Source organism: Ranitomeya imitator, chromosome 3, assembly GCF_032444005.1.
Source record: "Ranitomeya imitator isolate aRanImi1 chromosome 3, aRanImi1.pri, whole genome shotgun sequence".
In the NCBI taxonomy this organism is placed as follows: Eukaryota; Metazoa; Chordata; class Amphibia; order Anura; family Dendrobatidae; genus Ranitomeya; species Ranitomeya imitator.
Genome location: NC_091284.1, coordinates 505,574,400 through 505,600,335, shown reverse-complemented (window position 1 = coordinate 505,600,335; position 25,936 = coordinate 505,574,400). Strand labels below are relative to the sequence as shown.

Here is a 25,936-nt window from a genome sequence, read left to right as displayed (position 1 = left end):
CAGTCCTGTGGGACTTGCGCCCGGGCCAACCCTTGCTGTTCCCGCGCTAGTGGGTTGCTTTTGCCTTTGCCGGTCCCTGAGGGGCCCTGGACGCATATTTCCATGGATTTTATTTCGGATCTTCCTGTTTCCCAGAAGATGTTTGTTATCTGGGTAGTTTGTGACCGGTTCTCTAAAATGGGCCATCTGGTACCTTTGCCTAAGTTGCCTTCCTCCTCAGATCTGGTTCCATTGTTTTTTCAGCATGTGGTTCATTTGCATGGCATTCCGGAGAATATTGAGTCTGACAGAGGTTCTCAGTTTGTGTCTAGATTTTTGTGGGCCTTTTGTGCTAGGATGGGCATTGATTTGTCTTTTTCTTCGGCGTTTCATCCTCAGACTATTGGCCAAACTGAGCGAACTAATCAGACCTTAGAGACCTATTTGAGATGCTTCGTGTCTGCTGATCAGGATGATTGGGTGTCTTTCTTGCCGTTGGCCGAGTTTGCCCTTAATCATCGGGCTAGTTCGGCTACTTTGGTTTCACCTTTCTTTTGTAATTTTGGTTTTCATCCTCGTTTTTTTTCTGGGCAGGTTGAGCCTTCTGATTGTCCTGGTGTTAATTCTGTGGTGGACAGGCTGCAGCAGATTTGGACTCATGTGGTGGACAATTTGACGTTGTCTCAGGAAAGGGCTCAACATTTTGTTAACCGCCGTCGGCGTGTTGGTCCCCGGCTTCGTGTGGGGGATTTGGTTTGGTTGTCTTCTCGTCATGTTTCTATGAAGGTTTCTTCTCCTAAGTTTAAGCCTCGGTTTATTGGTCCTTATAAAATTTCCGAAATTATTAATCCGGTGTCTTTTCGTTTGGCTCTTCCTGCCTCTTTTGCCATTCATGATGTTTTCCATAAATCTTTGTTGCGGAGATATGTGGTGCCCGTTGTTCCCTCGGTTGACCCTCCTGCCCCGGTGTTGGTTGAGGGAGAGTTGGAATATGAGGTTGAGAAGATTTTGGATTCTCGTTTTTCGAGGCGGAGGCTTCAGTATCTTGTCAAGTGTAAGGGTTATGGCCAGGAGGATAATTCTTGGGTTGTTGCCTCCGATGTCCATGCTACCGATTTGGTTTGTGCTTTTCACTTGGCTCGTCCTGATCGGCCTGGGGGCTCTGGTGAGGGTTCGGTGACCCCTCCTCAGGGGGGGGAAACTGTTGTGAATTCCGCTCTTGAGCTCCCTCCGGTGGTTGTAAGTGGAACTTTTGTGAGTTCTGCTCTTGGGCTCCCTCTTGTGGTTTCTAGTGGTATGGCTGCTCCTTGGAGTTAGCTGTCATCAGCTGCCTCCACTTATCGTCTCTTCTGCTCTGCTATTTAAGTCTGGCATTTTCTTCAGCCTGTGCCACTTGTCAATGTTTCCTGGCTGGATTCACATCTCTGCTTGGATTCTCCTGGTTTCCTGACCAGTTCTGCAAAGATAAGTTCTGGCTTTGCTCATTTCAGTCCACATGTTGTGGACTTATTGTTCTGTGCATTCTATATTTGTCCAGCTTGTCATTATGCATTATTTCTGTTAGCTTGAAGCTCTGGGAAGCAGATTTACCCTCCGCACCTTTAGTCAGGTGTGGAGATTTTGTAAACTCTGTGTGGATTGTTTTGTAGTTTTTATACTGACCGCACAGTATCCTTTCCTGTCCTATCTATCAAGCTAGACTGGCCTCCTATGCTAAAATCTGATTTCATTTCTGCGTATGTTATTTTCCCCTCCTCTCACCGTCATTATTTGTGGGGGGCTATCTTTCCTTTGGGGATTTTCTCTGAGGCAAGATAGGTTTCCTGTTTCCATCTTTAGGGGAAGTTAGATCTTAGGCTGTGCCGAGGAGTCTAGGGAGCGTCAGGTACCCCCCACGGCTATTTTTAGTTGCGCTGCTAGGTTTAGGGTTTGCGGTCAGTACAGATACCACCTCCTTCAGAGCTTGTCTCATGTTGTTCCTAAACCACCAGATCATAACACCGACCCGAGATATATTCCAAAGTTCTGTTCGGGTACCAGAACCTGGACCCCATTGAAAACAATGGAAAGTTCTCTCTCTCCTTCCCCCAGAACTCTAAACACTGCAACCGACTTTCCGGGAGAAATCCATGTTGAGCACTTAACATCGGACACTAGCTGTCCGATAGGAACCCTGAATTTTCATTTTTACGTCAATGGAGCTGTGTGGGGGCTTGTATTTTGCTTGATTTGTTTTATAACATTTTGGGGTAGATAAAACCATTTTGATTTCTTCTTTTTTTAAATGGTTAATTTTTTTTTTATATTCCAACAAATATTTTTTTTATTTACTTTGTTGTCTTCTTAGGGGACTTGAACTTGTAATTGTGTACATAGTATATTGCCAAACAACTGCATTTTATTATGTAGTAGAAATCACTATCTAATAGTGATGAGCGACTATACTCGTTACTCGGGTTTCCCCGAGCATGCTCGGGTGGTCTCCGAGTATTTTGGCTGCTCGAAGATTTAGTTTTCGTGGCCGCAGCTGCATGATTTGCGGTTGCTAGACAGGCTGAATACATGTAGGGGTTGTCTGTTTGTTAGGGAATTCCCACATGTATTCAGCCTGTCTAGCAGCTGCAAATCATGCAGCTGCAGCGACAAAAATTAAATCTCTGAGCATGCCAAAATACTCGGAGACCACCTGAGCATGCTCAGGGAAACCTAAGTAACGAGCATACTCGCTCATCACTACTATCTAATATGAAGGGCATAGGGTACTAGGGCTATAGGGTACTCTTCACAAGAGCATCATCATGGAAAGTACTGAGGCCTTCAGTAAGCCCAGGCTGCCATGATAGCCCATCAGCACCATTCAGTTATGTCCCTGGCTGGGGCGCTAGGTACTTTAAATAATGCCACTGTATGTACAATGGCTTACTGGAGATATACAACAGAGAATACCCCCTAGTACTCTGCAGTCTTATTATTAACACAGACATGATTACAGTGCGGGCTAACATATACAGTAGATAACACAGGATCCTCTATTCACAATTGGTCATGGCTACAGCTCAGTGCCTCCCCCTCCCTTCACAAATGATGTCCCGTGCCCCTATTGCAGCAAGCCCAGAAAATACTTCTATTTGACTTTAAAAAAAAAACCTAAAGGTATACACTGGGATATAAACTACTTTAGTGTGCATGCAGCATGTAAGCTCACATTGACACTAGCCACTGAGTGTGGAAAATTACACTTTAATTTTTTAAAAAAGCACATTCAACATAAAAACAACATTTAAACCATAGGTCATTGCATGATGACACATTTACTTTAATTAGATTATTCAGAAATAGATTTCTGAGTTTATTCTGATTCTTATCATTTAGTTGCTCTTTGTTCAATAAAGTGCTAATGCCTAATTGTTGTAATTCAGTAAACGGATTTTGGGGTCTTATGGCACACTAGTTCTCTTAGTTTACCCTGTGTTTTAGTGTTGGCAAATTAAACAATTTTTCTTAAATAGATGCAATAATTTCTTGATTGGTTTTATATGGACACAAGGTGCTGGGGCAAAGACAATCCAACAGAGAAAGCGTGATGCAAATTGGGACACAAATTATAGACGAGAGTGCTAACCGGTATACTTGAAAATAAATAGAAAATTCATTTTTCCACAAACATGATTATTTAAATATTATGTAGTTGAAATAGGAAAACAAATGAATACACTGATATGAGAGGAGTAAGGTCGATTTCACTCACCCATGATATACAGATTATGAATGGATTGGAATATAAGACTTTCCTACAAGTCTCCTGATTTAAGCTAGCTGTCTCATACTCACACAGTGAATGAAGCAGTTAGCTAAGGTTTGAAGACTCATAGGCTTTGCTGGGTCTGTGATCTGAGCATGGATCATGAATCACATAATTATAAAACCTCTAAGTGCCTTGAAAATGTGTTAAAGACTGTGAGTTCCCTTAGATCATCCATACATTTGTACCAGTCTACCATGACTTTCAGATTACTCTGAACCCCACACTGAAGAGAGCAATGAAGCAAAACATTCCTCCTCAGGAACTCCCGAAACCCCTCCCTCACTAAAAGTACCAAACAGTGGATGGAAATTATTACCATATATACTCGAGTATAAGCCGGCCCGAGTATAAGCTGACCCCCCTAATTTTGCCACAAAAAACTGGGAAAACTTAATGACTCGAGTATAAGCCTAGGGTGGGAAATGCAGCAGCTACCGGTAAATGTCAAAAGTAAAAATAAGTACCAATAAAAGTAATATTAATTGAGACATCAGTAGGTTAAGTGTTTTTGAATATCCATATTGAATCAGGAGCCCCATATAATGCTCCATAAAGTTTATGATGGGCCCCATAAGATGCTCCATATTAAAATATGCCCCATATAATCCTGCATAAAGGTTAATAATGGCCCCAAAAGATTCTCCATAGACAAATTTGCCCAATAAAATGCTGCACAAATGCTGATTATGGCCCGATAAGATGCTCCATAAAGATATTTGCCCCATATAGTGCTGCAAAAACCTTGATTATGGCCCTATAAGATGCTCCATACAGACACTTGCCCCATATACCGTAATGCTCCACAAACGTTAATTATGGCCCCATACAGACACTTGCCCCATATAGTGCTGCACAAATGTTATGGCCCCATATAGTACTGCACAAACGTTATGGCCCCTTATAGTGCTGCACAAACATTATGGCCCCTTATAGTGCTGCACAAACGTTATGGCCCCATATAGTGCTGCACAAATGTTATGGCCCCATATAGTGCTCCACAAATGTTATGGCCCCATATAGTGCTGCACAAATGTTATGGCCTCATATAGTGCTGCACAAATGTCATGGCCCCATATAGTGCTGCACAAATGTTATGGCCGCATATAGTTCTGCACAAATGTTATGGCCCCATATAGTGCTGCACAAATGTTATTGCCCCATATAGTGCTGCACAAACGTTATGGCCCCATATAGTGCTGCACAAATGTTATGGCCCCATATAGTGCTGCACAAACATTATGGCCCCATATAGTGCTGCACAAACGTTATGGCCCCATATAGTGCTGCACATATGTTATGGCCACATATAGTGCTGCACAAATGTTATTGCCCCATATAGTGCTGAACAAATGTTATGGCCCCATATAGTGCTGCACAAATGTTATGGCCCCATAGATGCTCCATACAGACGCTTGCCTCATTTGCTGTTGCTGCGATAAAAATAAATAAATCACACACTCACCTCTCCGTCGCTCAGACCCCCGGCATTTTCAATAGTTACCTGCTCCTTGTTCCGATGCAGCTCCATCTTCCGCACTGACATTCAGCAGAGGGTGCGCAATAAACACGTCACCGCACCCTCTGACCTGAGCGTCACTGCTGAAGACAGAGCGACGCCCGGAATGAGGAACGGTGACTATCGTGCAGCGCAGCGCTCCCCCTCCCCGTATACTCATCTGATCCTGGCGCTGTGCAGTCCCTGCTTCCCCGACGCCGCAGCTTCATCCTGTACTGAGCGGTCACCGTTACCGCTCATTGCAGTAGTGAATATGAGGCTCCACCTCTATGGGAGATGGAGCCGCATATTCATTACTGTAATGAGCGGTACCATGTGACCGCTCATTACAGGAAGAATCTGCTGCTGCCGGCGCTGGGGAAGCCAGGGACCTGCAGGGACCACGCCAGGAGTAGGTGAGTATAATTTCACAGCCCCCGCTCCCCCTCCCCTGCCGACCCCTGCATATGACTCTGACTCGAGTATAAGCCAAGAGGGGGACTTTCAGCCCAAAAAAATGGGCTGAAAATCTCGGCTTATACTCGAGTATATACGGTAATAACAAACTCTGCCAACCGTAAGTAAGATTCCCAATTCTCCAGGTTTTCGGAGACAAAACACATGAGGCAAATCTCCAAATTTCGATTAGTGTGCACAGTCTGTCCATTTGCCTCTTTAATAAAAACCTGACATTCAGAAGTGCCGGTAAAGCGATGAAATGCACCATTTTGCTGAAACTATCCACAACCATCAGAGCTAAAGTCTTGCCTGCTGATATTGGTAGATCAGTAACAAAATCCATGGAACAAGTGTGCTAGTAATGGGTAGTGGAAGAAGACCAGATGGACGGGTATGCAATGTATGAACAGTGGGTACGGAAAGTATTTAGACCCCTTTACTTTTTTCACTTTTTGTTTCATTGCAGCCATTTGGTAAATTCAAAAGTCTTTTTTCACATTAATGTACACTCTGCACCTCGTTGACTGAAAAAAACAGATGTAGAAATTTTTGCAAATTTAATAAAAAAAGAAAAACTAAAATATCACATGGTCATAAGTATTCAGACCCTTTGCTCAGACACTCATATTTCAGTCACATGCTGTCCATTTTCCTTGTGATCCTCCTTGAGATGGTTCTACTCCTTCATTGGAGTCCTGCTGTATTTAATAAACTGATAGGACTTGATTTGGAAATGTACACACCTGTCTATATAAGACCTCACAGCTCCCAGTGCTTGTCAGACCAAATGAGAATCATGAAGTCAAAGGAACTGGCCAAGGAGCTCAGAGACAGAATTATGGCATGGCACAGATCTGGCTAAGGTTACAACATAATTTTTGCAGTACTCAAGGTTCCTAAGAGCACAGTGGCCTCCATAATCCTCAAATGGAAGAAGTTTGGGACCACCAGAGGTTTTCCTAATCCTGGCTGTTCAGCCAAACTGAGCAATCATGGGAGAAAAACCTTGGTTAGAGAGGTAAAGAAGAACCCCAAGATCATTGTAGCTAAGCTTCAGAGATGCAGTAGGGAGATCGGAGAAAGTTCCACAAAGTCAGCTATCACTGCAGCCCTCCACCAGTTGGGCCTTTATGGCACAGTGGCCCGACGGAAGCCTCTCCTCAGTGCAGGACAGATGAAAGCGTGTATAGAGTTTGCTAAAAAACACACGAAGGACTTCCAAACTATGAGAAATAAGATTCTCTGGTCTGATGTGATGAAGATAGACCATTTTGGTGATAATTCTAAGTGGTATGTGTGGAGAAAACCAGGCACTGCTCATCACTTGCCAAATACAATCCCAACATTGAAACATGGTGGTGACAGCATCATGCTTAGGGTGGTGTTTTTCAGCTGCAGGAACAGGACGACTGGTTGTCATTGAAGGAAACATGAATGTGGCTATGTACAGAGATATACATACTGGATGAAAATCTCTTCCAGAGTGCGCTGGACCTCAGACTTGGCCAAAGGTTCACCAACAAGACAATGATCCTAAGCACAGAGCTAAAATAACAAATGAGTGGCTTCAGAACAACTCTGTGACCATTCTTGACTGGCCCAGCCATAGCTCTGACCTAAACCCAATTGAGCATCTCTGGAGAGACCTGAAAATGGCTGTCCATCAACATTCACCATCCAACCTGATGGAACTGGAGAGGATCTGCAAAGAAGAGTGTCAGAGGATCCCCAAATCCAGGTGTGAAAAACTTGTTGCATCATTCCCAAGAAGACTCATGGCTGTACTAGCTCAAAGGGGTGCTTCTACTCAATACTGAGCAATGGGTCTGAATACTTATGACCATGTGATATTTCAGTTTTTCTTTTTTAATAAATTTGCAAAAAATTACTACATTTCTGTTTTTTTTCAGTCAAAATGGGGTGCAGAGTGTGCATTAATGAGGAAAAAATAACTTTTTTGAATTTACCAAATAGCTGCAATGAAACAGAGTCAAAAATTTAAAGGGGTCTGAATACTTTCCATACCCACTGTATGTATACGTGCAAACACTGCAAGCAGACACCTATTCAACCACATCCCGATGCAACTCAAAAATGACGAAAAAGGAGGTCCGCAGTTGCCTTACCACCTGGATGACCAGCAAGTACAGAATTATAATGTTCTCTAAATACTTTATAGAGCAAATCAGACGGGACATATAACCTTCCCGAAGGGCATTATCTAGGGACGTCACCCTGTGCCTCCAACTCCTCACCCTCCGGGTCATGGTATAAGGCCCAGATGACTATCTCCTTCTGCAAAATTGCAGCAGGTTACTCATGGTCACCACCACCAGGGAAACTCCAGAACAAAGCATAGTAACATAGTAACATAGTAACATAGTTAGTAAGGCCGAAAAAAGACATTTGTCCATCCAGTTCAGCCTATATTCCATCATAATAAATCCCCAGATCTACGTCCTTCTACAGAACCTAATAATTGTATGATACAATATTGTTCTGCTCCAGGAAGACATCCAGGCCTCTCTTGAACCCCTCGACTGAGTTCGCCATCACCACCTCCTCAGGCAAGCAATTCCAGATTCTCACTGCCCTAACAGTAAAGAATCCTCTTCTATGTTGGTGGAAAAACCTTCTATCCTCCAGACTCAAAGAATGCCCCCTTGTGCCCGTCACCTTCCTTGGTATAAACAGATCCTCAGCGAGATATTTGTATTGTCCCCTTATATACTTATACATGGTTATTAGATCGCCCCTCAGTCGTCTTTTTTCTAGACTAAAGGCCCCTTCACATTAAGCGACGCTGCAGCGATACCGACAACGATCCGGATCGCTGCAGCGTCGCTGTTTGGTCGCTGGAGAGCTGTCACACAGACCGCTCTCCAGCGACCAACGATGCCGGTAACCAGGGTAAACATCGGGTAACTAAGCGCAGGGCCGCGCTTAGTAACCCGATGTTTACCTTGGTTACCATGCTAAAAGTAAAAAAAACCAAACACTAGATACTTACCTAACGCTGTCTGTCCTCCAGCGCTGCGCTCTGCTTCTCTGCTCTCCTCCTGTACTGGCTGGGAGCCGGAAAGCAGAGCGGTGACGTCACCGCTCTGCTTTCCGGCTCACAGCCAGTACAGGAGGAGTGCAGAGCACAGCGCTGGAGGACAGACAGCGTTAGGTAAGTATCTAGTGTTTGTTTTTTTTTACTTTTAGCATGGTAACCAGGGTAAACATCGGGTTACTAAGCGCGGCCCTGCGCTTAGTTACCCGATGTTTACCCTGGTTACCAGTGAAGACATCGCTGGATCGGTGTCACACACGCCGATCCAGCGATGTCTCCAGGGAGTCCAGCGACGAAATAAAGTTCTGGACTTTATTCAGCGACCAACGATCTCCCAGCAGGGGCCTGATCATTGGTCGCTGTCACACATAACGATTTCATTAACGATATCGTTGCTACGTCACAAATAGCAACGATATCGTTAACAATATCGTTATGTGTGAAGGTACCTTAAATAATCCTAATTTCATTAAAGCATCCACCTTGGAGTTTTTAACTCCTGGATGGAAAGTGACCACACAATTGAATTTAGTAAATAACAGGGACCACTTAGCTTGGCTAGGGTTCAGACGTTTAGCCGATTGAAGATATGACAATTTCTTGTGGTCTGTGATAGCAGTAATAGGCTGTACTGCCCCAACCAATGCCGCCACTCCTCAAATGCCAATATAATCTCTAAAATCTCCCTATTACCCATGTCATAATTTCTCTCAGCTGAGGATAATTTTTTGGAAAAGAAGGTGCACGGATGCCAATTACCCGGGAACGGACTCTGAGATAACATTCCCAACCCACATCTCAGACGCATCCATTTCAATGATAAAAGGCTGAGAAACATCAGGTTGACATAGTATATGTGCAGTGTCAAAACAGCTTTTTAAGGCGGAAAAAGCCTGCTGAGCAGCATCCGACCATTTAGAAAAATCAGACCCCTGTCATGTTTGTAAAGGGTTTCACCATTACCGAATAATTTTGAATAGACTTCCAGTAAGACTTAGTAAAACTCAGAAAATGCTGTAATCTCTTCAAGTTCTCAGGATGGTCTTAATTGAGTACAGCCCGAACCTTTTCCGAATACATCCGAAAACCCGAAGATGACAACAGGTACCCCAAAAACTGCACCTGCTGGATGGTAAAAATACATTTCTCTAGTTTGGCATAAAGCTTATGATCCCTTAATATCTGAAGCACTTGTCTCACATGCCCCCGATGTGTCTCCAAATCAAGTGAATAAACCAAAATATCATCCAGATAGACCACCACAAACCTGCTCACCAAATGATTGAAAATATAATTTATGAAATGCTGGAACATCACTGGCGCATTGATCAGACCGAAAGGCATAACCAGACGCTCGAAATGTCCCTCAGGGATTTTGAACTCCATTTTCCATTCATCCCCTTCCCTCATTTGAACCAGGTTATAGGCCCCCTTAATCAAACTTGGAGAAAAACTGATCTCCCAGCACCCGATTGAATAAATCAGGAATCAGACAAAGAGGATGCGGATCTCGGATAGTAATTAGATTCAACTCTTGAAAATCTATATAGGGACAGAAACCACCATCTTTCTTTTTCACGAATAAGAACCCTGACGCCATGGGCAAAGATGAAGGTATGATATGTCCCTTCTCAAGATTCTCAGCAATAAAATCGTTCATGGCTTGTGTTTCAGTACCGGACAGATTGTACAGTCTGGACTTAGGTAGTTTAGCTCCAGGAGTCAGGTTAATAGGACAGTCATATGCCTGATGGGGGGCAAATCCTGACACCCCTTCTCAGAAAATATGTCCTCAAAGCCAGACAAAAATGCCGGTAAGATCCCCGTAGATACCACAGAAAGGGTAATGTTTAGGCAGTTATCATGACAGTAATCTCCCCACTCCACATTTTCTCTGGCTTGCCAATCCACAGTCAGATTATGCTCCACCAACCAGGGTAAACCCAGAACAATATGAGTGGGGAGACCTTCCAGGACATAACAAGGAATTACCTCATAATGAAAAGACCCCACCCTCACTCTTATGTTATGTACAATCTGCATCAGTGCTCTCTGTGCAAGTGGTGCTGAGTCGATGGCGAAAATAGGAACAGGCTTAGCTAAGGTAGAGCAAGGAAGCCCATGAGTTCTAGCAAATTCAGCATCAACTATACTGACTCCAGCTCCACTGTCTACAAACACAGAAATGTTCTCAGTCCTGCTCTCTAGCACCACCTCTGCTGTCAGGACAAACCAAGAATTAAAGGATGCAGATGAACATACCCCTTGATGATCAAACTCAAGGCTCCCAAGGGTTAATCAAGTATCTTTTTACTTAGGAATCAAAGGACAAGCCCCAATAAAATGTCCCTTCCTTCCACAGAAAAACACATGGCCTTTTACTTGCGAATATTGGGAGAGACATACAATGCGGAAGCACCTCCTAACTGCATGGGTTCCTCTAACTTCACAAGTATAGGGTCACCTCGGACCATCCCCCCAACACAGGGCTATTGTTCTGGAAAGAGGGCTCAGGAGAGGGTGGTCTTACCCTTCAATCCCGCAGGCACGTATCCACCTGTATAGCCAATGATATGGCAGCCTCCAATGACTCAGGAGTTTCATACACTGCCAAAACATCTTTTAACCTTTCAGTAAAACCTTGACATAATTGGCTTCTAAGAGCCGAGTCATTCCATTTGGTATCGGTTGCCCACCTGTGGAATTCAGAGCTATAAATCTCCACTGAACGATTCCCTTGCTGAAGGCGATGGAGCCTGGATTCAGCCAAGGAAATATGGTCAGGATCATCATAGAGGAGTAAAGACAAAGTTTAAAATACAGTTTACATGCTTCCTTAAATACAAAAACCTGTCCTTACCTCCTGAAAACCTCTCCAGGAGGACAATTTTGGGTTCAAGCTGGACCGTCCTATTTGCAGAGTCCCCCACAGTAGGAGTCTGTAGCCGCTGCTGTTGCTGCTAAACCTCAGAACGAAGGTTGGTCACCTCCAGTTACAACCTCTGCAGCTGCTCTGCCAGCACAGAAACGAGAACCATGAACCCAGAAAAAGAAAAAAAAGCCCACACCGAAAAAGCATACACAAAAAAAGTGTCAGGTTTTTTCTTTTCTTTTACAAAAGTGTAGGGTTGGTGTTAACATGACACTAGGTGAAGGATAAGTAAGTGCACAACAACAGGGAGAGAGAAGGGGAACCCAAACACTAAGGAAGTGGGGAGTGGAGCCCCGCAGGCATATCTAAAATCACCTGATATAAGTTCAAATTAGCAGAAGATGGTGGAGGTAACCATTGGGTCCTAAAGGGATATCACTCCACAACAGAGATGCAAAAATAAAGAAGGTGCTTGAGCTAATCGCAAAGACCTTCTACAGCTGGATCCAGGATGAGTGTCAGTCACCCCTGACACACCCGTGACACATACCTTGTTAGCTATACCCATTCTGTGTTGTTATTCTTCTTATGGAGATACATTGTCTGCTACTCAGTTAACATTGAGGACATACATATAGGTCCCTTGATTAACACCAATGAAATATTGCTTCTTTGCATCTCATTATTAGCACTTTATTATTATGTAGCACTTTACAATCACATGATATATTATGCATTCAATAGATTTTTTTTAGATTATTAAGCATAAGAAATTTTTCATTATATTTCAATGATTGTCCTGTAATTCTTTTTTATATCCAGTTTAACTGTGGCCATTTATTTCTGTAAATTATCACTTTTTTAGCTTCGTCTCATCGTATAATTTCTCTTGGTGACCTTAAGATATTTTAATAATTTTTAAATTAAATATCATTAAAATAATGTATTATTTAGTGCGTGATTTCATGTCAATACATTCATTTTGTGTATATTCTATCATATATATACCATATCAGGAACCATACAAAGGATTTTTGTGGATATTGTCCGCACTGCTGAACAAATGGAAATCCGGACGCATTGATGAAAAGGAATGGTGGTTTTATTTAACGCCTTTTGAAGTCTTTATGTGACTTCTTCCACAGGAAATACCACACACATATACCACCACCATTCCTTTTCATCAATACATCCGGATTTCCATTTGTTTAGCAGCTCGGATGATATCCACAAAAATCCTTTGTATGGTATTTAATTACAAAGGATTTTTATCAAGCTGTAAAAAAATGAAGCCCTTCTTTTTGGAGACAAAAGAGTTGTTCTGTTTTGAATGTGAATAAGTTATAGCTTATCGTTACCGAGCCTTTTTAAAAATTAGCCTTATTTTGAGAACTGTTTCTTGAGGGTTCAAAAACATGAGTGTTTCTAATTAGCAGTACAGTCCAGCAATATAAAATACAAAGGCAGTAATGGGAAGTGTGGCTATTGTGGTAGTAGTGGCTGCAGCAGGAGTTATCAACAGGAGTCCCAGCAGCAGCTGTAAAGTCTAGCAGTATGAAACACAATGGGCAGCAAGGAGGCTGGCATGACTGTGCTGTGGCTGCAGCTGGAACAACACAGTACAGAGTTAAGATGTGGGTGGCAAGAAGGTACTTGGCAGTTTAAAGCCAGCATCAGGAGCTTTGGCAGCTTCAGTAGTACAGTATGGATGACATGATTAACAAGGTTATCCAGAAGAGTTTGGTCCCTCTGCACTGGGAGCAGGAGTGAAAGTTTGCACTGATCTATGCCTGATTCAGTTTGATAAATGTTATGTTTTTCACATTTTTGATAGATAACTTGGTCTGCTTTGGCGGGGCAAATCCACCAATCACACTGAATACCCTCTCTAACATTATATCGGAGAATAGGCATTAAGGATGTTCTCATTGTAAACTGGGACAGTTCTTGCTATTGGTCGAAATTTGTTGACACAGAAATTAATTGGATCAGGGCTCATGGTTTCTTCCTGAGAAAGGAAAAAGTCTAGGTACCACCAAAACTGGCTGCTCAGACAGTGCATCTGTATTTGTTGAAGTGTGTCAGGTTGTCGCAATGGGGAGAAAACTTTGGTCTATCAAGTCAAATATGCTGTCAAAAATACTGTACATGTTGTTGTTGATGCCTTGGCTACTTGTTGCTGTAACCCTAATACTGACACAGGGTGGGTAACATTGTGCATGGCTGGATGATAGAGGGTTTTGCTGGACAGTCATGCAGGCAGCAAGCATTTGAATTCAAAATCTTCAAAGAGCAGGTAACAGACCTTATCCTTGTAAGACAAATTATACTCCCTTTCAGAAGCTGGAAAATATTCTCTCATTTTTGCTTTTATAGTGATAGTCTTAAAGTGTGACTTCAATTGTCCTCACTTTGACATCATGTCATAATGATGGTTGCTGTCCCACATCATTTTACCGCTGTCTGCCTCAGTCCCTGCCTGCACCAAGTCTTTGTCTTCCTCCACTTCTATCTGCTCCTCCTCCAAATCAGAAACTTGATATGGACCTTGAGGGTCCTCAACAGATAAAGGTTGGCACTGAACAGGTGTCAATAGTTCTTCCCCCATCTCTTCTTGCATGCTCGTGAGTGTTTTTCCTGTATAAATATTACATAAGATTTTCAGGATTACATAGCTAATTTCAGACCTATCCTTACAAATGTTGTCAACTCTTCAAATGGCTTCTGTAGGTGACACACATCCAGTAGCTGCTAATGTCTGATTTCAAGGCAACCCACGCTTCAGTTTGACTGCTGCATGATGTAGACCATCACCTCTTTATGCTGTTCATATAAACACTGCAACATACACAGGGTCGAATTCCAGCAGATCAAAAACCAGATGAAGTTCGGAAGCCTTTTTTTTGCAAAGCCAGAAGTGTGAGCTTTGCCACTTATTCCTTTGTGAGCTTATTGAAATTAGCTAACACTTTTCTGTCCATAGTAACCATTGTTCTAAAACATGTGTATTTACGACATAAACCTTATACAATTAAATTCAGGATGTGAGCCATGCATGAAGCATGGCTTATTTTGCCTATGACAGCATAAATATAGGGCTCACCACAATTCCAAGTTGGAGGTCATGGGGAGCCAGCCATCAGGCGAGTTGCCTTTTGATACATAGCAGCAACTATTCCACTATGTGGCTCTTTTCTTCTAGGTTTTTAAGCTGTAAAACTGCTTTGCAGCACTTTGCCTTGCATGAGCGAAAAGAATCATGTCACTGTGTTTCCTGTGCTTGTTAAAGATGAGGTAATGCAAGTTGACCAGGATCTGAAGAATCGGTAGGACATGATAAATAACCGCTGCCTGTGATCAAACATAGCTCCCAGCCATGGAGGCTTCACCACATGTCTCAGATATGGTGGTGCATCGCTGCCTCTAAAAACATTCACCTTGTGAGCTGTGAAACTCATTTATTGTCCTTGGCCATAGTTTCTGCTCTAGACATCAATAGCTCAGTGTACTTTGGAGTTAAATGACAAGTCCAAGGAGAAAATTACCTTCTGCGCTTGAAAACAGAGAGTAGGCTCCCCATTCTGTGAAAAAATAATGAGGCTTGGTGTCTTCCATTGAGTCTGAGCCTACGCTATCACTTATTATTATTATTATTTATTGTTATAGCACCATTTATTCCATGGTTCTTTACATGGGAGGAGGGGTATACATAATAAAAACAAGTACAATAATCTTAAACAATACAAGTCATAACTGGTACAGGAGGAATGAGGACCCTGCCCGCGAAGGCTCACAATCTGCAAGGGATGGGTGAGAATACAGTAGGTGAGGGTAGAGATGGTCATGCAGCGGTTTGGTCGATCAGTGGTTACTGCAAGTTGTAGGCTTGTCTGAAGAGGTGGGTCTTCAGGTTCTTTTCGAAGGTTTCGATGTTAGGCGAGAGTCTGATGTGTTGTGGTAGAGGGTTCCAGAGTAGGGGTGATACGCGAGAGAAATCTTGTATACGATTGTGGGAAGAGGAGATAAGAGGGGAGTAGAGTAGGAGATCTTGTGAGGATCGGAGGTTGCGGGTAGGTAAGTACCGGGAGACGAGTTCACAGATGTATGGAGGAGACAGGTTGTGGATGGCTTTGTACGTCATGGTTAGGGTTTTGTAGTGGAGTCTCTGGGCAATGGGGAGCCAGTGAAGGGATTGACAGAGGGGAGAGGCCGGGGAATAGCGGGGGGACAGGTGGATTAGTCGGGCAGCAGAGTTTAGAATAGATTGGAGGGGTGCGAGAGTGTTAGAGGGGAAATCACTTGCCGAAAGGAAGCAGTAATATCCATAAGCTGTTAAGGCAGCGACTGCATCACCAGCAGCTTGACAAGATGAGAGTGTATTTGGCAAACCAGTGGTTGATTGGGAGGGTGCGGTTGTTGAACCACAATTAGTTATTTGCCATGAAGAAGGAGGAAGAGCACTTGTAATACAACATGCAGTGGAGGAGGATAACAATGATTATGACAACAGGTGCTACATAGGGGTATGGAATGTCTGATAGAAAGATGAGCATGGTGAGAAGGGGGGGGGAATTTGAGTCTTGCTCTAATCTAAGTGCTTGTTGGCTTGACTTTGCCAAATGATTTGGAGATGTCACTTAATGTGCTGATAAATAGCCGTAGCTCCTAATCTTTAATAGCTGGGATGTCCATCTCTTATATTCCTCTTGCAGAGTCTTCAAAATAGCAAACAATCATATAAAGGCAATTTGCAATTTGGAAAAGAACTTCTACACATAAGAAGCCTGCACGTACAACTTACCGTGCATCGCATGTTTTTGATGTATTTCTCCTGCACTGTGTATCGCCGATACCTTCTCCACTGAGGACCTAAGCTCCTTGTCCTGTCTGGTTCCTATGTTTTGTCCAACACAGGACCAACATCATCAACTTCTTCATCACCCACGATTCAGCTTACAGGTGCCTCTGTGTGTGAAATGGACAGCTCTCCTTGTCCCCTCCCTCACCTGATTGTGACCTTAAGGTTTGATCTGGCTGGCTCGGGATGCTACAACCATGGACATTGTCCCTCTCTCCTCAATTCACAGCTTCCAACACAGATCGGTATTGAATCGTGTATCCATCTTCTCCAGAAAAATGTCTTCCAAGAACAAAGGCTGACTGTTTCTTCCAATATCAATTGAAAGAAGTTTTTCTGGTGTATTCTGTTCATCATCCCCCAGGATGATATGACTTAGGGGACTTTGGGGCAGAATAGAAACAAATGTCACTGTCAGAATGAAAATTCCGCTCTGTATAAGTCTCAGCTTCAATAGCTGCTAGCAGTGTTCTTTATTGTTGATACATTGTCCTTGCCAGCCTAACCATTGCAATTATGCACAAGCACTTTAGCACTATATGGTACTATTAATTTGTCTGGCTATAAGGATACATTTTCTATGTGAGTGGCTACAATGAGGACCCTCGTTTGCACATGCTGCTTTTCATATTTATGCCATTATTAGGCTGATATTAAGGTTTTTTCCCTGCATAAGCACCTGTCCTTTCATTATATTCCTCATATGTTAACCTTTCCATATATTGTGACCACAAATCAGCCCAATTAGGAAACCTGTCAGATTGTGAACAGGATACACTTAGCTGTGCATATATACGCACCTGTGTATTTATTTATACTGCTTTATGCTGTCCTCCTCTTTGTGTCCGGTGGTTCGAGGCACTTTTTTTTTCTTAATATTACTGTTCTTATTTGGGTAATTTGTTTTAATTTTAATTGAAATAAAGTTGTTGTTTTTAAGCTATTTTATATCTGTAAGCTCTTCTTGATCGTTATGGGGTGTATTAACCATATAATTAGTATGGTTTTCTATGATGCGAAAAAATTCGACACAAAAATCGATGTACATCAAACTAATTGACTGAATTCTAGTAAATATCTAAAACATTCTAAATGTTAAAACAGCAGCTGTAAAATCTAAGGAGAAAATATAAACTTCAGTTCTCATTAGTGCTCTGTTCTACTGTATTTAAAAAAAATTGCAAAATAAGATCATCTTTCCAATTTAGTAGGAAGAAGTATGTGCAATTCCAAAGACATTACTTCAGTTTCATTTTAGATTTTCTTTTTATGCTCCTTTTTTTCTTTAATCCAACTGCTTGATTTATAGAGAACTTTAGAAAAATAAAACATATATTACATCTAAATTACATCTAAAGGCTTCTATTTCCTGTAAAGTTAATTTTATGTTCTTGTAAATTCTGCATATGACTAGCTTTTGTAATCTTTTCATCATTGTCCTGCGGTGAGAAAAATGCTTATTTTGAATGCAAAATAAACAAAGGATGATTAGTGCTTTTCCTAAACTTCTTAAAGTCAGAGTAGAGGCAATAACATTGGCTTTGTGAGATATTGGTGGCTTAATGTGACAAAAATGTGTTATGAATTGTTAAGCTCCTCGCTTTCTTTTTACATTCTGAGTAATCATATCTGTAAGTGGTTAAGAGTAATTTACATTGATTTAACATATATAAAATACTCTAAATATACAAGATCTTTTATGTGGGATACTACTATCTGGAAATTATATAAATAAAGGATTAAAATTCATCACAGGCTACATCTTTAATATGACAGACAGGTGATTTTTTTCAGGCAACTGTGTTACAGGCAGCCATTTCGATACATAGTTGCCTACATAGTACAGTTGATAAAAGACAAATGGATTGGGCAGGCTAAGAATGAAGGGAAGAGGTACAGATAAAAATGTTAGACGTTTGCTTCCTCTATAGTAAAAAAAAAGTGACATAATACATGAACTGATATGACCTAAAAGAGCAAATGTTCCTTCCTGATCCAGCTAGACTATATCAATATTCAGACCAAAAATTGTATTCATTAGATTATTTTCTTATAAGAAATCATCTAAGTTTTTTTCTGAAGTCATCAACAGTTACCTTAGTGATGAGCTCCTTATGCTGACTATTCAATAGATTAATAGTTCTCATGGTAAGAATGATTTTTGTCTCTGGAGATTTAATCTTTTTGATACTAGAGGGAAAGAATGCCCTTTGTCTTCTGAGGGAACTTTTTCACCATTTTTTTTCTAGGAACCATTTAAATACTTATTTGGGTTCTTTTACTCTTTAATCTTGCATAAGATATGCCCCTTTCCCTATTTTTGTAGCTCTTCACTTTGCCTTTTCTAACTTTAGCATCTGTGTCCAAAACTGAACGACACATTTCAGGTGAGGCCTTTGTGAAATTGTAATATTATGTCTTTGTCCAGTGAGCTGATGTCTCTTCTATTCATGACAATATCCTGAGGGCCCTAGGAGCCGCTGATTGACATTGCATGCTGGTATTTAGAGTGTGATCTACAAGTAAATCCAGATTCTATTATAAAAGTGACTCTATGTTTTGCTCCCCCTTAAACATAAAATTTGATTTTTTAAAATAATTTTTCTTATTTTATTACACTATTTTGTAGTCCCTTGAGTGAGCTTGAACCTGCGACCCTTTGACCTCTTGTTCTATATACTGCAGTGATACAATCCATATAGGATGGTTGGACTTCACAGAAGTACCAATATGAGAGTTCTGGAAGCTTTCAGCAGGTCCATGGCAGCCAATGTAACACATCATTGCCCTGTGTCTGCATTGTAAGGGACCAATGTGAACTGATCGCGCCATTTAAATGCCGGCATCTAAACATTTAAACAACCATGATCGGAGCACTTGGAGAAAGGGATCCTTCCCATACCCTTTGTTATTAGATAGTTAGAACTTTTGCATTATTAGCAAACAAGGAAGTTGTACATTTGCCTTCTGGGTATTCAAACTCTGCAAGGTTCCTGTGTCTGTACACATACTATACAGATATAGCATCCAATAACCTGTGCCCAAGATTTTTCGATAGCACAATACTTATTCAAAGTTGATGAGAACAGTCATGGAACTCAAATAGCATGGGGTGCCATTGTGCTATTATGCGTGCACTGGTTACACCTCTAGGTTGATCCAGCATCCATACTTCCTTCCGTCGAAAAGCTCATTCGGACATCAGTGATTTTTCTCGTACGCAAAAAGTGGTCAAATTGTCATCAGTGTTTTGGATTAGATTTTCATCATTGGTTTGGTTACTGTATCACGTTCTACCATCAGAGTTTCATTAGTTATTTTCATATGCAAAAGAACCCAAACAAACTGAAGGAGGTTTTCCAACTTCTATCAACCAGTCAGCGAGAGACGTATGAAAATCGGTCATGTCTTGCAAATTTTTTGTAGACCACTTGGTCCAGAAATATATGGACATGTGAACAGCTCCATAATCCATTCTAGGAATTAGTTGCATCCGTGAAAAACACTGATAGAACGCATGTGAGAAAAACTGATGTCTGAATGAGCTGTTACTCCTGCTTCTTGCTAACATTATAATACAGTTATGATGGCAACTTCTTATGAGGTAGTCATATGTCTGTTAATATAGCCTAAATAACTTTTAACCAGAGAGGCAATGAATTCCCTGTATTTCAGTATCTGAGTTTGCATTTAATTATAATAAATAAATTGCAATATAAGAATAGTCAAAATCTAATTATCTGTCACACCTTATCAAAGATAGCTCAGACCTAATTCAGACTTGTCTAAAATTCCAATTGTACTTGAAAAGAAGGCAATTTCATTTTCCTTTTGTCAAAAATTGTTCAACGTTCTATTTCCTCATAGAACAAGATTAATGAGATGGAGCCGCGGCATTGTTCTGATACACATTTTGACTGTTCTTACCTTCCTGTTTATAAAGATTTGATTGTATCAAACCGTTAATGCATACTTATAACGGACTGACAACGAGAATATAGATTTTTATAATAATGAACTGATATGGATTCATAAAGAATGTAGAGGTTTACATCATCTGCAGTGAAAGTGGTTATTTATGGTTAAAGGGTTCATGCCGTTATACAAGCTTTTGTAGTTTATCCATAGAAATAAGACTTTTTTCACACTATGTATGGGGTGCACACAAGATGTGAAAATAGTATATAACTGAAAATGGTAATGCTGTATAAAATATACCTGTTCATGGCCTATGATGGGTGAGATACTTGCCAATAAAGTATCCTTTTGGCAAGTTTGGCACATTTGGGCAGTATAGGTTTTCTCTAATAATTAGATCGTGTTTGTTATGTACATTTAATAATTGAAAAAATAAAATAATTATTAAATTATTAAATAATACTTTTACTTTCTAAATGTATGGAATTTACCTGACATTTATTGTGTTTAGGCATTGCTTTAGCTGCAAAGGAAAAATTGGATATCCCAGTACTTTTTGCCCCTGATACTATGAAACTCTATGAAGCTTTGGTGGTCGTACACATGTTAAAAGCAAATGGAGGCAGCTGGGAACATGATGATATTGAAGATTTGAGTACAGAACTAAAAAGGTAAATTCTGTGAAATTGAACATTTATATAAAACAAGCAAATGCAATAGAAGTCTTTACATGTAAGCTAAAGAAGATGGGAATAGATATAGTGGTATGTAAAGGTTTGGGCACCTCTCGTCAAAAATACTGTTATTGTGAACAGTTAAGCAAATTGAATATTAAAATGATCTCTAAAAGGCCTAAAGCTAAAGATGACACATTTAATTTGTATGTTATGCAAAAAAATATATATACTGTATATACTCATGTATAAGCCAAGGCACCTAATTTTGCCACAAAAAACTGGGAAAACTTATTGAGTCATGTATAAGCTGGGTATGCATTGTCCCCTCATCCCTATCCTGGTATGCATGGTTACTCATCCCCATCCTTGTATGCATGGTTACTCATCCCCATCCTTGTATGCATGGCTCCTTATCCCCATCCTTGTATGCATGGCTCCTTATCCCCATCCTTGTCTGCATGGCTCCTCATGCCTGTCCTGGTATGCATGGCTCCTCATCCTTGTCCGTGTATGCATGGCTACTTATCCTCATCCTGGTATGCATGGCTCTCATCCTTGTCCTTGAATGCATGGTTCCTCATCCCCATCCTTGTATGCATGGCTCCTTATGCCCATCCTTGTATGCATTGTTCCTCATCCCCATCCTTGTATGCATGGCTCCTTCTCCCCATCCTTGTATGCATGGTTACTTATCCTCATCCTGGTATGCATGGCTCTTGTCCTTGTATGCATGGTTCCTCATCCCTATCCTTGTATACATGTGTCAGGGCTGGCGGAATGCACCGAGTAAATATGCAGATAATATTGGTGCGTTCGCAGCCCGGGGTCCACCGTGCAGGAGTGAAACCTGCTGCTATTAAATGGCGGCACTATAAGGCATTATTATGCCTGAACAGACACGGGTTCTGTCACCTGGTCTGTATAGGAGCGAACTCTGTTGATTCACAGAGTCGCCGGGATAAAAGATAATGCTGTGCCCTGTTAACCTCACAGAGGGTCACAACTCTCTAGCGGAGCAGATAGCATATAGTGGTCACACAGTCAGCAACAGCACTCAAACAACTCCTCTCCGGAGGTGCCGGAATTCTAGTGGCTAAATGCCAGTCCTGAATTCATGCACACGAACTCCTCTCCGGAGGTGCTGGAATTCTAGAGGCTATACAGCCGGCCCTGATCACATGCTGACAGCAACCACAAAAGTAGCTAAGCTCATACACACATGAACTTAACTTGATACTAGCGCATGGCCATGCAGCCATGAGAACCTTTTATAGAGGATCCTCTCCAGGCCCTTCCTAGTTGTCCAATAGGAACTGCCTCAGGACCTGAGCATGTGACAACCAATCTCCAATGAGAGGTCGTTCCTTGGGCATGACCAGTAGAGAAAAAGCAGGACTTAGTCCCAGGAGCATTTGCTCGCCTCAGAGCAGTGCTGGTTACAGTGGCAGAGTCTGGAAGATCAGCAGTAACCAAGTGCACAGTATCTGCCTGAGCCAGATGCTGGGACCGACATCTCTGCTGAGCAGGCTCCACTGCGGCTGGAGAAGAATGAGAGACCGCAGCGGAGGTGGTTCGAGATTCCCCCTGTGCAGCGGCGGGAACTCGACATCTAACAACATGGCTCCTTATCCCCATCCTTGTATGCGTGGCTCCTTATCCCCATCCATGTATGCATGGCTTCTCATCCCTATCCTTGCATGCATGGCTCCTCATCCCTATCCTTATATGCATAGCCTCCCATGACAAAAGCATTTAAAAACAACATGTGCAGTGCAGTGAATATTCATTTCTCTTTATCAGTGGGCACAGGCATTAGCCGCAGCCGCCGGCTCCTGCCTCCTGTTAGCCGCTGCTCTGTGCCTCCCACCTCCCCACTTTCTTCTGGTACAATGACTAGGGGCTAAGCCGAGGGGGGTGTTTTCAGCACAAAATATGTGCTGAAAAACTCATCTTATACATAAGCATATACGATATATATATATATATTCATCTTTTGCATTCTAAGAATTACAAAAGGTAAAAATGGTCCATTGCAAAATTTGAGCACCCTGCATGGTTAGTACATAGTAGCACCGCCTTTTGAAAGTATCATCACTTGTAAATGCTTTTTGTAGCCAGACTAGTGTCTTTACATTTTTGTTTGAAGGATTTCCATCCATTCTTCCTTTGAATATGCTTCCTGTTCTGTGAAATTCCTGGGTTATCTTGCATGCATTGCTATTTTGTGGCCTAACTACAGATTCTCTTAGATGTTCAGACCAGGGGACTGGGAGGGCCATTAAAAACCTTCAGCTTGTGCCCTTTGAGGTAGTCTATTGTGGATTTTGATGCATGTTTAGGATCATGATCCATTTGTAGAAGTTATCCTCTTTTTAACTCCAGCTTTTTTACAGATGATGTTATGTTTGCATGAAGAATTTGTTAAAATTTTATTGAATCCATTCTTCCCTGAACCCATGAAATGTTCCCCATGCCATTGGCTGCAACACAACCCCACAGTATGATTGATCCACCCCAAAGCTTAATGGTTGGTGAGATGTTCCTGAAACCCTGTGCCCTTTTTCCTCCATACATTTCTTTGATCATTGTGACCAAAGAGTTCTATTTTAACCTCATCGATTCACACAACTTGTTTCAAAATGCACCAGGCCTGTTCAGATGTTTGTTTGCATACTTCTGGCACTGAATTTTATGGTGAAGATGCAGGAGAAGTTTTCTTCTGATGACTCTTCCATAAAGGTTATTCAGCTCTCACTGAAACTTTGCTTGGTCTTCTAGACCTTACCTTGACCTCCACTGTTCCTGTTAACTGCAATTTCTTAATTGCATTCAAACTGAGGAAAGGGCAACTTGAAAACACTTTTTTATCTTCTTATAACCTTCTCCTGCTTTCTGGGCCTCCACCATTTTCATTTTCAGAGTGCTAGGCAGCTGCTTAGAAGAACCCATGACTACTGTTTTTTGGCACAAGATTAGAGAAGGCTGGGAAATTTGCATCACCTGGCCTTTTCTAATGATGACAGTGAACAAGCCATAACCCTAACAGGCTAATTAAGGCCTGAAACATTGGTCAAAGTTATCTGAGCACTCAAATCTTCAGGGGTGACCAAACGTTTGTATCGGCTAATTTTCCTTTTTAAATTTTTAAAATGTAAAACATGAATATATATATATATATATATATACAGTTAGGTCCATATATATTTGGACAGAGACAACATTTTTCTAATTTTGGTATAGAAATTACCACAATGAATTTTAAACAAAACAATTCAGATGCAGTTGAAGTTCAGACTTTAAGCTTTCATTTGAGGGTATCCACATTAAAATTGGATGAAGGGTTTAGGAGTTTCAGCTCCTTAACATGTTCCACCCTGTTTTTAAAGGGACCAAAAGTAATTGGACAATTTACTCCAAGGCTATTTCATGGGCAGGTGTGGGCAATCCCTTCGTTATGTATTTCTCAATTAAGCAGATAAAAGGCCTGGAGTTGATTTGAGGTGTTGTGCTTGCATTAGGAAGGTTTTACTGTGAAGTAAACATGCGGTCAAAGGAGCTCTCCATGCAGGTGAAACAAGCCATCCTTAAGCTGCGAAAACAGAAAAAACCCATCTGAGAAATTGCTACAATATTAGGAGTGGCAAAATCTACAGTTTGGTACATCCTGAGAAAGAAAGAACGCACTGGTGAACTCATCAATGCAAAAAGATCTGGGCACCCACGGAAGACAACAGTGGTGGATGATTGCAGAATAATCTCCATGGTGAAGAGAAACCCCTTCACAACATCCAACCAAGTGAACAACACTCTCTAGGAGGTAGACGCATCAATATCCAAATCTACCATAAAGAGAAGATGGCATGAAAGTAAATACAGAGGGTTCACTGTACGGTGCAAGCCACTCATAAGCATCAAGAATAAACGGGCTAGACTGGACTTTGCTAAAAAAAAATCTAAAAAATCCAGCACAGTTCTGGAAGAACATTCTTTGGACAGATGAAACCAAGATCAACCTCTACCAGAATGATGGAAAGAGAAAAGTATGGCGAAGGCGTGGTACAGCTCATGATCCAAAGCATACCACATCATCTGTAAAACACGGCGGAGGCAGTGTGATGGCTTGGGCATGCATAGCTGCCAGTGGCACTGGATCACTAGTGTTTATTGATGATGTGACACAGAACAGAAGCAACCAAATGAATTCTGAGGTATTCAGAGCCATACTGTGTGCTCAGATCCAGCCAAATGCAGCAAAACTGATTGGTCGTCGTTTCATGCTACAGATGGACAATGACACAAAACATAAAGCCAAAGCAACCCAGGAGTTTATTAAAGCAAAGAAGTGGAATGTTCTTGAATGGCCAAGTCAGTCACCTGATCTCAATCTAATTGAGCATGCTTTTCACTTGTTAAAGACTAAACTTCAGACAGAAAGGCCCACAGATAAACAGCAACTGAAAACCACCGCAGTGAAGGCCTGGCAGAGCACCAAAAAGGAGGAAACACAGCATCTGGTGATGTCCATGAGTTCAAGACTTCAGGCAGTCATTGCCAACAAAGGGTTCTCAACCAAGTACTAAAAATGAACATTTTATTTAAAATTATTGAATCTGTCCAATTACTTTTGGTCCCTTTAAAAACAGGGTGACAAATGTTAAGGAGCTGAAACTCCTAAACCTTTCATCCAATTTTAATGTAGATACCCTCAAATGAAAGCCGAAAGTCTGAACTTCAACTGCATTTGAATTGCTTTGTTTAAAATTCATTGTGGTAATGTCTATAACGAAAATTAGAAAAATGTTGTCTCTGTCCAAATAT

The 25,936-nt window shown here is 41.5% G+C and overlaps 1 protein-coding gene across 1 annotated transcript in view; it reads left to right on the top strand.

Moving 5' to 3' along the window:
• Positions 1 to 25,936, top strand: part of CFAP47 (cilia and flagella associated protein 47) — an 874,184-nt gene that overhangs the window by 758,782 nt on the left and 89,466 nt on the right. Inside the window, exon 59 of the mRNA XM_069757658.1 lies at positions 20,953 to 21,112. Coding sequence (XP_069613759.1) covers positions 20,953 to 21,112 — 160 coding nt within the window. The remainder of the gene's footprint in view (positions 1 to 20,952; positions 21,113 to 25,936) is intronic.